General features: G+C 27.2%; 1 protein-coding gene across 2 annotated transcripts in view; it reads left to right on the top strand.

Moving 5' to 3' along the window:
- The window catches only part of LOC100161697 (organic cation transporter protein), a 30,371-nt gene that overhangs the window by 5,367 nt on the left and 11,697 nt on the right, over window positions 1-13,307 (top strand). The window contains exon 1 of one of the 2 annotated variants that reach the window (XM_016807338.2): window positions 7,201-7,312. The exons of the other annotated variant lie outside the window; for it this stretch is intronic. Within the exon in view, the coding sequence (XP_016662827.1) occupies window position 7,312 (1 nt within the window). The 5' untranslated portion in view covers window positions 7,201-7,311. Of the gene's footprint in view, window positions 1-7,200; window positions 7,313-13,307 lie in introns of those variants that run through there. 2 annotated transcript variants of the gene reach the window in all.

Here is a 13,307-nt window from a genome sequence, read left to right as displayed (position 1 = left end):
TTCCAGTTTTGTCTAGCTTATTGGTCTAAAAGTCACTTTTTTTCATCTGCTGCAGCCCCTTTAACTTAATAGGTATTTATTTGGTAGGATTGAGGGTTTAGTCCCTCAAGTCGCATGTCTCTATTATTTGCACTAATGGTGGTATGGATGATTTGGTCGCGGGCATGAGTGCACTCTTCCCGTCACTGTTTGTCATAGAATAATAGGTGCACCAGATGTGCAGTTGTACATCTATTTATTTATATTAGAATATTATGTATTATATGAAAAAATTAGGTCCTGAACAGAGCTACTCCATTAATAAAAATGTCCAATATGTATGTTTTGCCGCAACGGTTTTGAAATGTATGTAGTCATAGATAAAATCAAAAATATTATTTAAACTTAAATTTTAAAGTTAAGATTATATTCAATTTTTAAGGCTTGGTAACTTGGAACAACATAATATATTATGTAGGTATAGGACATAGGTATATATAAATCCATAAATATAAAATCTTATAAATATTCTTAATTTAAGTGTTTTTTTACTTTATACATGTCGACGTAGAACTATAAGTATTGTAACGTCATGTTTATCTTTGTAAATTCTGTTCAGTGTATTTAAATCATAATATTATATTCAAAGGACTTCCGCCCGTCAAATGTATTAACGAAATATTCATGGCCAAAAGTGTACACTATACGCGGACACGCGGTCCCGGGTGGCTCTGAAAATATTTCTTTTACAACAAACAAATTCTGTCGACAACACGTCATTATCATAGCTATTTTCCAGCTCTTTCTCGGGGTTTTCACTATACAAGATGAGTTTCACTTTATACTACGTACGGTTATACCTATACGTATATAATACATGTATAATATTATGTTATGTTAAATATGGACATACGGTATTCATTATAATAAGTTAATAACACATATTGTAATAAAATATACTAAAAAGTAAAAAAACTCAAATTAAATTCAATATATATGTAGGTAGGTACTATAGTACTCGTGATCATATATTGATTGATTATACCTATTATAATATATTAAACTATTTTACGACCGTTAATAATTATTATTCACCACTTATCGATAAATATTATCCGTATAGATACGTCTTATATATTATATATACATATAAGCGGAGTGTATCTATGCATTTATGCTATATTTCTTGGACCGACTAAAAACTTTTACTCGACGTATTGCACACATATTAATATAATAAGCAGCGTACCAGATACACCACTGAACATTGTCCGGGCATGTGAAGAGTCAGCTTCGATGCCCGTCATTTATATCCAGCGCGTGACCGTGATTTATGATAACAAATATTGAAGGACGGATATCAGCTACCCATAGAGATCAGGATTGAGGACTATTGAAAAGTATCAATGCACCATAGATACAATTTATATCTTGTACCTTGGGCCATGATTCCAACACGGGTATAGAGTTATATAGGCAACGAATTACGATATTTTACATAATAATACGCTATTAAGACTGTAGCTCTGGTCTACATTAATTTATTTTTAAATTTTCCGAAATTGTAATACAAGATTCCTTATAGGTTAATCTACCTTGATCAAGAAAAAAATGTCTATAAGAAACTCAAATTAAATTTTTATGAGTGTTTGAAATTCATATTTTTACAACATTTGATATTCACTCGATTTCTTACGTAACGATTTTCTTATTTTATTGTAATTAAAAAACGAATGACTGTAGATACTTGAAAATTTCACTGAATGTTTATATTAGCATTTTATATATACGATAAAATGTTGAAAATAATTTGACTCTTTTTGAGCTGCTTACGGACATGGTCAGTTTTCAATTTTTTTAGTTATTTTTTCTATAACTATCAATTAAGTTTTATCTATTGGGCCAAAGAGTGTAAAAAATTAATACAAGGCTCCTGATACATTGTTACAATAGCAGTTGAAAAATATTAAAAATACATAGGCACAATTATTTTTTATAAGCATTTGAAGTTGAAATTTTAATAAAATTTATCAAATTTAAAATTGAATAATTATTTTGTTGTTAAAAATTTATAAAATGTTTATCTTTTATATCTAAGGATTGAAAATTTAAAACAAGATTCCACGTAAATATTTAATTCTGTTGCCAAAAATTCTAAGAAATACATAAGCACAGCTTATTTTTATAGTCATTTTAAGTTAAAATTTGGACGAAATTACATATTAAAAAACCAAGAATAACTATTTTAATTATTTTGTTGTGATTGTATAATACTATTCGTGGGTAGGTACTTGAAACTTATAAAGTATACTATTATATATCTATGATAGTACCACGGTTTGTTGTTGATGTATAACGCTTTACCTAATGGATATTGTGATATGATTAATTTGAAATTTATTATTGATACCTATTATAGGTCAATTTTTTTTTAATACCATAGATAAGTACATATATGTCTAATACCTAGACTGACAAATCGTCTCCGTTCAGAATCGTTTTTCTTATACAGTGATATTATATCATTGAATTCAAATTTAATACTATCCATTATACAGTGACCCATTTGTAACCTACTGTACAGCTGAGCGACATCCACTTACCCACCTTTTTTGTTATGTACTTGTGCCATCCCTACCGATAACATGTTTGTAATTAAGTGCACTATTAAAACAAAAAAACTAATGCTTCTGCTATACCTGTCCTAATATTATACCTATATAAATACATTTGTTGAGTATCCCATTAATTATATTGTTTTTGTTTTCATAATACAATGAAATAATAATAGTATATCCAAACCAGGACATTTTTATATCCTCTGCAATTCCAGTTAGGGGCATTTTACAACTATAACGGTACGTGAACCACACAAACTACGACAGTTTTTTTTATACAGAGTGTATCTTATGTCATTGTACGCGGGGTTTTTTAACGATTATGGAACGATGACATGGAATTTCGTTAAAACAAAGAAAGACGTGTTTCTTTATTTTTGACAGGCAATTTTTTCGTAACAATTTCAAAATTTTTAAACACGCAGGTGTACCAATAGCAAAATAAACTTTATTTTTTCAAATGGTAACCACTATATTTTTTAATAGATTCTAGTAAAGCTTTTTTTTTCTGAAAATGTTGATAGTCTAATCATCAATTTTGGTTCGCTAGTTTATTAACTATGGTCCTCCAAAGATTAGTAAAATATGCATTAATACTTTTAATTGAAATAATGGGTATAGGTTTAATTTACGTGCGCCAAACAATTTTTTTCTTATAACTACCTTTTGATACACTTCAATAGTTGAATCTGTAATCTAATGTGTCACTCAAAAAAAAAAATAATAATAATAATAAAATCATAAGTAAAATTGTTGTTAAATATAGTTCATTATTTTTATTTCAACATACGATCATAAAAATTAATATTATTATTTTAATTTAATATTATACTCGTAATTAATTACTTTACAGTTTTTTCATCACAGTTACTTTTCTTACAATATCATAAATGTTTATAAAAAAAAAAAAAAAATTCAAATTAAATGTTCAAAATGCATTCCATTTACTTTTGGCAGTAATATAATCGGTCTTCAAATTCCTGATGAATATTTTGAAAATCATCCCTTGTTAATTTACGGCACTCGTCAAATATTTTTTGCTTCAAGTCCTCCATGTTGTCATTTGGTGTTTTATCGACCACTTTTTTTAAATGGCCCCCAAAGAAAAAAATCAATTGGTGTCAAGTCTGGTGATCTTGGGGGCCATTCAATGGGCCCGCGTCGCCCAATCCACTTGCCTGGATATTCTTGATCCAAATAATCCCTGACAGCAATTGTGTAGTGAGCTGGAGCACCATCTTGTTGAAAAACAATTTTGTCTTCGTCCAACTCTGTCAGGTTGTCATTATTTTCAATCGCCTGAACAACTAACGGTTGAATGGTATTTTGTAGCATGCCTAGGTACTTTTCACCAGTTAGGTTTCCTTCAAAAAATATCGGACCAATCACATGGTCCCCTAAAGTGCCAGCCCGGACATTTATTTTTTGGGGCCATTGAGTGTGGCTTTGTCTCGTGACATGGGGATTAATTTCAGACCAATAACGACAGTTTTGAGTGTTAACTTCTCCAAAAAGGGAAAATGATGATTCGTCACTAAATAAAATGTGCTTAACTAAATCCACATCATCCCTAATTTTTCCCAAAATTGTCTCACTGAATTCTAATCTTCGATCTTCATCGCCTTCCCCTAACTCTTGAACAATATTTATTTTAAATGCCTTATATTTCTGATTTTTTAATATACGCCAAACACTTTGTTTAGAAATACCTAATTCATCAGATATGGTTTTTAATGACTTTGTTCGATCATTGGAAACCAAGCCTAGAACAGTAATTTTTATGTTTTCATCATCAACAGTTGCAGGGCTTCGTCCTGTCTTTTTTTTGTCTTGAACACTACCAGTTTCACAAAACTTGTCAACAAGATGTTTGACGTACGATTTTTGGACATTTTTGTCTATGATAGAAAAAATTAATAAAATATTAATCGAAATCACATAAACTATTAAATACATTTTTTAGCTTATTTTAAATAAATAAATGTGTATAATTTAATTTTTACCTGGATGCAAGACATTAAACCGTCTAGCAGTTTCGGTGAGACATTTATCAGTCGAACCATACAAAAAAATTATCTCCACACGCTCTTCAATCGAATGCATTATTATTATAGGTAACTACTTATTTATTTAAAAAACAACTTACACAATAAAATATCCTATTGAACTATAATTCTGAATAGGTACTAATGAAAAGCTCAATTTTATTAAAACTTATTATACTGATTTGTACAACAATTTAACAATAATAAAAATAAGTGAGATAAAAAAAGTCTTAAAATAATTATGATTTAAAATAAACCATTAATTGCAAGATATTTACATAAATAGCCGATATTAATATACCTAATATTTAGGCAGGTACCTGAGTTAATTACAGATTTTCAATATTATTATAATAATCAAATACCATTATTACCTTAGCCACCTAATTAAGTATTCAAATTTAGTAAGCAAAGTAACTGTAATAAATTAATTATGATTATAATAATAATTATTACAATATAATAGTACCTACTACTTATTTTATGATTGTATGATATTCTAAATTAACTTTTAAAAGTACGAAATAAAATGTTGTATTTGTAAATATCCAAAACTAAAAATGATTGAAAGGGATGAATGCCAACTCTATAAGTTCATAATTTGCATGCGATACCATTATAGGGAATCTATGGTTAAAATTTCAAGTTTATATCACTACGGAAAGAGCACTACAAAATATTGCACTTTTTCGTTGCACATATTAATGTCAACAATCGAATACCATTTACCAATTGACCTTAGCCACCTAATAAAGAATCCAAATTTATGAAATTGTAAGAAAAGTAACTGTGATGAAAAAAATGTAAAGTAATTAATTACGATTAAAATATTAAATTAAAATAATAATATTAATTTTTATGATCGTAATATGTTGAAATAAAAATAATTAACTATGTTTCCCAACAATTTTACTTATGATTTTATTATTATTATTATTTTTTTTTTTTGAGTGACACATTAGATTACAGATTCAACCATTGAAGTGTATCAAAAGGTAGTTATAAGAAAAAAAATTGTTTGGCGCACGTAAATTAAACCTATACCCATTATTTCAATTAAAAGTATTAATGCATATTTTACTAATCTTTGGAGGACCATAGTTAATAAACTAGCGAACCAAAATTGATGATTTGACTACCAAAATTTTCAGAAAAAAAAGCTTTACTAGAATCTATTAAAAAATATAGTGGTTACCATTTGAAAAAATAAATTTTTTTTTGCTATTGGTACACCTGCGTGTTTAAAAATTTTGAAATTGTTACGAAAAAATTGCCTGTCAAAAATAAAGAAACACGTCTTTTTTTGTTTTAACGAAAAATTCCATGTCATCGTTCCATAATCGTCAAAAAACCCCGCGTACAATGACATAAGATACACTCTGTATATATTATATTCTACAGTAATAGGTATACTGTATAGTAAGGTAGGTTAATCCGAATGTATTTTTAAATAGTTATTATGAAAAAAATTTTAAAAAACATAAGAAAAATATGATTGTTTGGCTAATACATGGATGTCTGACTTTTAATTATATAATTGATATCATTATATTATTGTTGTCGAAATATTATTAAATGTAATGAAATGTGCATACTGTCTTGTGTTTAAAATTGTACACAAATATTATATTTAATTGTTATATTTAATCATTATCTAAAATTCTAAAATAATATTTCTGGTGTAAATTGCGCAATCCTGTCGCCGACGGGTGCGCAAAGTTGTTTGGGTGGCAAATGACCTATATAGTATCATAATATTATTATTATTGTTATTATGTGTACCACGTAAAACAATTGAATTTTACGTTTTATTCATTTCTATAACACTGATTAATAAAATATATATGAAAATATTGTGCCCAAGGTCGGAAAAAATTAATAATGCTCCTGCATTGTACAATATGTACATGTGTGTGCGTATTACATTATAATATAATATATGTTCCACGAACGCTGATGAAAATTTCAATGTGATCCCGAGGAAATGTGTGTGTGTGTGTGTGTGTGTGTGTGCGTAACAAGGTCTGTTGTAGGTTATAACTTGTATAACTCTATTATTTTTGTTGTACTTACCCGTCTTTTTGTCACGTATATTATATAAACAGGCGTACACGGTCTATATACATATACCTATTGCGGCGTATCCCTTAAATACATATACATATTATATTATATTTAATACTATATTAGGTATAAAACATAGTCCATATTATTATCATTATATATTGTGCTTGGACGCGATCTTTTATGCGGTTTTCGTTTATTATATGTACACACACCGCGTGCCGGTTTATACAATATTATCTTCGTTTGTTGTCTACAATATATATATGGATAATATACATAATACATAATATAGATAATATATTATTATATATTATTATTATCATTATATAGTTGTGTTGCTTGTTTTTGTTTTTTTTTTTTATTGAACGTATTTCGCAAAACCTTGAAAATCCTCTATTTGCCAAATTAATTTGGCGTTTCAAAAGAAAACTGATAGAAGTAATAATAAGACTCTATTTAGGTTCTTTTTTCTTATATTACGTGCGCAGTGTCTTGTGGTGAGCTCACTTACTTAGTGCCCGTCAAATATAATATTATAGACGGAGAGTCTAATTTGTGTAGTTCGAGTTGCACGCTAGAAAAACGCCAGGTTCCAATTTAATAGTATGTATAATTTGGTTATTTTATTCATTCGTTATACCGTCGTCGGCTACATAGGTTCCTATGAAATATGTTTACTGTGCATAGAAATCATTAATTTTCTTATCTGTCTAAAATATCATTTAACAATAAATTATTTTTGTTGAGGCTAAAAAACCAGTATATTTAGGTACAGTTAAATTTAAATAGTTTGTTATTTATCCCCACGAAATGGGATTATATACGGTAAATATCGGTTATTATTCCGTTATTCATATTTAGCGAGACACACTCGATTGATTTTCATGTAAGTAAATAGGTATAATAGCCGTATAGGTACTTATTAAATAGGTACCTACCTACTACCTCTTAGTAGTTAGTACCTACTTACCAACTTGATCAATTATTGTGTTCCAATAGTCAGTAACTAGTTCCTACTTAAAATTAATAAAATATAATGACACACACATACTAAACTACATTTTATACAATATTATACAAATCATAGGACTATTATTACGCTAATATTTTTGTATGTGTAAAATAGTTAGATCATTAAATATGAATATATTTTACATGCATTTTGTAAATTATTTTTAAAATAGAATTTTAACTTTCATTCAAAGTTAAATACATTGTTGTTATACTTTTAATATTCATTAAACATTTCTTGGTTTTTATGATTTAATGAATCATTTTGTGGGAAATATGTATTTTACGATCACGATAATGTACTGATGATATAATTTTTAAACCGTAAACATAACTATGTACCTAACTACACTTACTGGCTACATACAGCCATAATATTATATAGGTTAGGTATATTTTCATATTTTTCTTACGCGATTTCAAACGCATACCAAATTCTATCTATTCGTTTGTCAAATTAACTCGAGAATTTCGTGCGTTGTTAAAAAATATACAGGCACTTATACCCGAGCGAGCTGTGTATATATTTTGTAAGCTACCTTTACCGATATCTTATAATGCACAGTTTGAATTCAACGCAGTTCACGTATTTTCTATTTGAATGATGGATGGGTAGATTCAACGTAGATACTTTACGTAAGAGAATTCCATAGCAATAATACATATATATATATATTATAATATATATTATATATGTATGGGTATACATTGTATAAATTCATAATGTATATAATAATATGTACAGTTGGTAGATATACCGCGTATAGCAGTGGTTTTCAACCTTTTTGGGTCCACGGCTCCTTTTGATTTTGAAATTAAACATACGGCTCCCATACGCAAATTTAAAACAAACAATTAATTTACATTATTCAATCCAACTTTATTCAATGACGAAATCTGTCGATCGGTCGATCTGTCTCTCACATACCCAAGTACGTACAACATGTATAGGGCGTGCAGACTTACACGGCGGCGAAAAGTAGATAGCAAAAACTATAAATTATTACAATTTTTTTTTAGTTTTCGAACGCGGCTCATTTGATAATAACCGACGACGCCCCTGGGAGCCGCGACGCACAGGTTGAAAACCACTGGCGTATAGTATGAGGATGTGTTTGAAATGTTTGAATGCATTGTTTTATTGTGATATGTACTCTCACTTTCACGATACAATGGAATATAACACTTGAAGCTATCGGTTAGGTGATATTGAATCAACGTGATAATTATTGAAATGTCATTTAAAAAAAAAAAAAAAAGATAAATTGCATTTTGCAATCAACTATTTAAAACATCGTCTGATTGTGTGTTGTATACAGAGCTGGTGCAGGTTGATTCAATTTAGTTGGTTTGCCTTAGTCGTATTGCTCTAAATAAAATACTTAGACTAAAGAAATGTCATCCTTATAAAACCGATTGTTATTTTTCTTGTAAGAACCTATTAATTAACTTGTATTATTTAGTTCTAAGTATGTGTATCTACGATTACCTATTTGCTTGGTTCAACTAGTTGAACATTTTATAGATGTGTGGTAGCCGGTAGGTAGATAAATAATACCTATTTACACAAATTATAATTTATAATATATAATATTAATAATATATTTATATATAATCAATTCATAAACACAAAACTACAAAAAATCACATCGTGTATTGTTATATCGGTATTACTTATCTGTTATAATTATAATTATATTAAATAATCTAATACGTATTAATATATAAAAAAATATAGACAAATTTAGATTATTTATTATTATAGACTATCGTCTAATATCAATCAGTACAATAAGCGATATCAAATTTAAAACCTCGTAGATCCATAAAGACATTAAGACTTAAGAGAACTCTTCAAATTTTGTGAATTTGTATTGTGAACAAAATTAAATCCTATTATAATTCATAGACATAATATTATTCAGTTAGCTTAAGTAATTATTATAAAAAGTAGATACCACTACTATTAAAATATGTTTAGAGTGATCACATATAAAATTACTTGCATATAAAAATAATAAACAATCAAAACTTTGTTTTCTATAGTTGATTTATTGTTTTGAATAACTTCTTCATGCAACTGTTACATAGTACTTACTTAGGTTCAGCCTAGGTATATACTATATTACTGTAATAATGTTGACACTTTGACAGTGTGTTTAGTGTATATTAAATACAATATTTACACATTCTAATATTTTTTATACATTTGATATTACTTATATATACCCCCACATACAGTTTTAATGACCTAAATATGACCAATTTAATATAAAATACTAATTATTTCGGAAAAAAATTATATTTTAAGTTTTTTTACTCTTTTAAAATGATAGGTATAATAGATTTTTAATTTCATATTTCCAAATATAATATTATTTGGAGTATTTCGATCTATAAGACTATAAAAATCAAATTTCAGACGAGTAATTCATTAGTTATAACAACTTTATAAGTATTTAAAATTTAGATGAGTAGAGTAGTGGACCAACATTTTTTGGTGTACTTCTCTGTAGGTACCAATCCACTATGCTTAACTGAAATTTAAATACTTATAGGTAACTCATAAACTACTAGTCCAAAATTTGATTTTCAGAAATCAAAGCACACTATACTAAATATTTTGCTTTGGAAAAAGTAATTTTAAATGCACGTTGTCATCAAAAAAACTTTTTTAAAATAAAATTGTTTTATTATTATGAATTATGACATTTAAATTCGACGGATAAAATACATAATAATACCATCATCAACTTGAGTATATGGTTTAATGGTTAGTTTTTACTATTGTTTTCTTAACTAAATATAAATTTGTTTACGTTTGCATAAACCCAAATGACTAATGGGTATTTTGCTCCTTTCACTATTGCCATTCGAGATTCGTGTACGATGTAATTTATTTGATATTAAATAAATACGTTTATATTTGAATGAATTTTTTTCTTAACTGGAAATAAATAAAAAAAAGATGATGTAATTTAAGGAACATAGACAAAAAAATCACGTTTGACAACGTACTTTAAAATTGAAATTTAGGCAAGAAGGAAAAAGTAATATCATATAATAGTTGCATAAGCTACTAAATGTATACAATAACTTACTGTGCATAATACGGAAAGTATAATAAAGTATAATAATAATACGGAAAGTAAAATGTAATTGATTGAGTTGGAATTCAAATAGATAGATGTATGTGGGAGTAAATACTAAACAGTAAGAAATTATATTTTATAGTAACATTAATTATTGTTATAATGAATAATACAAAGTTGATCTTATAAAAAAAATATAATAAAACCGTCTTTAACTCGTTTATGTCTTACTTAATTAGATGATATCGTAGAGATTGATATAACAATAATATATTGACTGTAGAAAACCTTGACTATATTAATAAACATAATTATATATTTACTTAGTTTTAACTATATAGTCTAATTTTGTTTTATATATATTTGAAAGGTAATTTACTATAATATATAGTAGTACCATAGCCAGAGCATTATTTTGGTAGGGGGAACTTGATTTTTTCACTCTAGATTTGACCCTCCTGATCGTAAGCCCATAGCATGTACCTACCATTTTTCTTTTGATAAAACATCGCTGTAAGCACTCAACAGTATTATTTAGACACAGTATACACTTAACAGTTAGCATAACAAATAACAATGGTAAATAAACATATCAATTCGCTTACAAATTAATTTTTTTATTATTATTAGCTATTAGAGGATACTATAATATTATAGCTCGAACAAATTTGCTTATTGTACATAGACCTATATAATAATATTACAGCACATCATAGAGGTATTCTATTCTAAAGGAATTTTTAAATGTATATAAATTATAAATATAAATTTCCAAAGTAATTTATCTTTTATTCAAATAATATTACTAATAAAATTATAATCTATATCTACACTTGAAACCTGTGACTGTGGTAGTAAACAAATTGAACAATAATATAATACACTGTCTATAGTTATGCATCCAAAATACAGGACCAAGTACGATGTAATACACACGAGAACTTGATAAATACAACGCAACTTGGGCCTTGGTTATAGTAAGCGTAGGCGAGCTAAGGAGCAAAATATAGTATATGAAGCACTTGTACAGCCTGGACACAATAAGAAGAAGAAGATTAATTTAATCATAATAATATTATCCACAAACATGAAATGTAAATTATATATTATGTATTAATATTATTATAATCGATTTGATATTAAATAAAAATAATGAATATAATTTTATGTATTTACCTATGATAAACTAAACTTCTAAATATTAAATAACAAATTAAAAACTGTTAATCGTTATAATTGTATATTATACTTTGTGTAATTAATTATGAATTTTAATATTGACAGTTCTTTCGTCTTATTAGTTATTGCTTATTCAGTACATTGACACGAACGATTTATTCAGAACCACGTCAAGGGTATTTCTTTATAATAATGGATAGTATAATGTTACGTTTATATCATTTAAATTTACCTATAACATTGACCTAACCGTTTACAGAAAAAAAGTATTAATGATTCTACACACTATCTGTATATTTATATAGTGATGACTCGTGACAAGGAATCGCGATAAATGTGTCAAATATTCCCATAATCGATATTAGAACTCTGACATTAAACTATTAAAGTGAAGTATAAAATAACATTGAATATTTATCCTCGTGTCTCGTATAGTATCAAGTAGGTATTCAAAATAATATTATTATTATGTTCTAGGTGACTAGGTACATGGTTTTGATAATCATTGTGTTTTATACTTAATAGTGCACAGTGGACACACACGTGGCCATTGTACTTAAATTATATGATTTTATTAATAATATGGTAGAGAAAATGTAAAATATTGTATACTATATACAGCGTGTAGTACATATCAATACAATTATGCCTATATGGTTGGTAGGTCCAGGTTAGTAGATATAGCCATATAAGTTTCCAATTAATAATTATTTAATATCGAACATTTTAGGATAAAATTGCTTTTGCGATTTGTCAAATAATAAATGATTAATAAGGGAATATATTTGATTAACACAAATGTAGACAAAATGTAATAGTTGTAATTATAAAAAAAGTATATAGTGCCTATTTGGCCGTATATCATTTGCGCATCATCTGTTTACCTGTGTCAAAATATTGTACATCGTTTGCGCATCGCCTTTTTACCTGCACCATATTATCGTACATCATATGCGCATCAAAATTCTAAAAAATAGGAGGATATAAAAATAATTGTACACACATATAATGTTATATAAATATTGAATAATTTAATATACTTAGGCACAAGATTTTGTTCAATAAGCATTTAAAGTTCAAATGTTGACCAAATTTATAAAAAGCTCAACAATTTGCAAATTATTTTGTAGTTAAAAATTTAATATTCAGTTGAATTTGGTACATTACATGGCCATAGTTATAGTAAAAAATATACATAATACATATAACTAGGGCTCGGATTTATATGTATTTATATAACCAAAGTATGTATTTTTATAATAAAAATATGTATATAAATATGTGCTAAAGAATTCAAAATATGTATTATCAAAAAA

The sequence above is a fragment of the Acyrthosiphon pisum genome, chromosome A2 (genome assembly GCF_005508785.2).
Source record: "Acyrthosiphon pisum isolate AL4f chromosome A2, pea_aphid_22Mar2018_4r6ur, whole genome shotgun sequence".
Lineage (NCBI taxonomy): Eukaryota > Metazoa > Arthropoda > Insecta > Hemiptera > Aphididae > Acyrthosiphon > Acyrthosiphon pisum.
The sequence above is the reverse complement of the archived record's forward strand: the minus strand, read 5'-3'. Positions and strand labels throughout refer to the sequence as shown.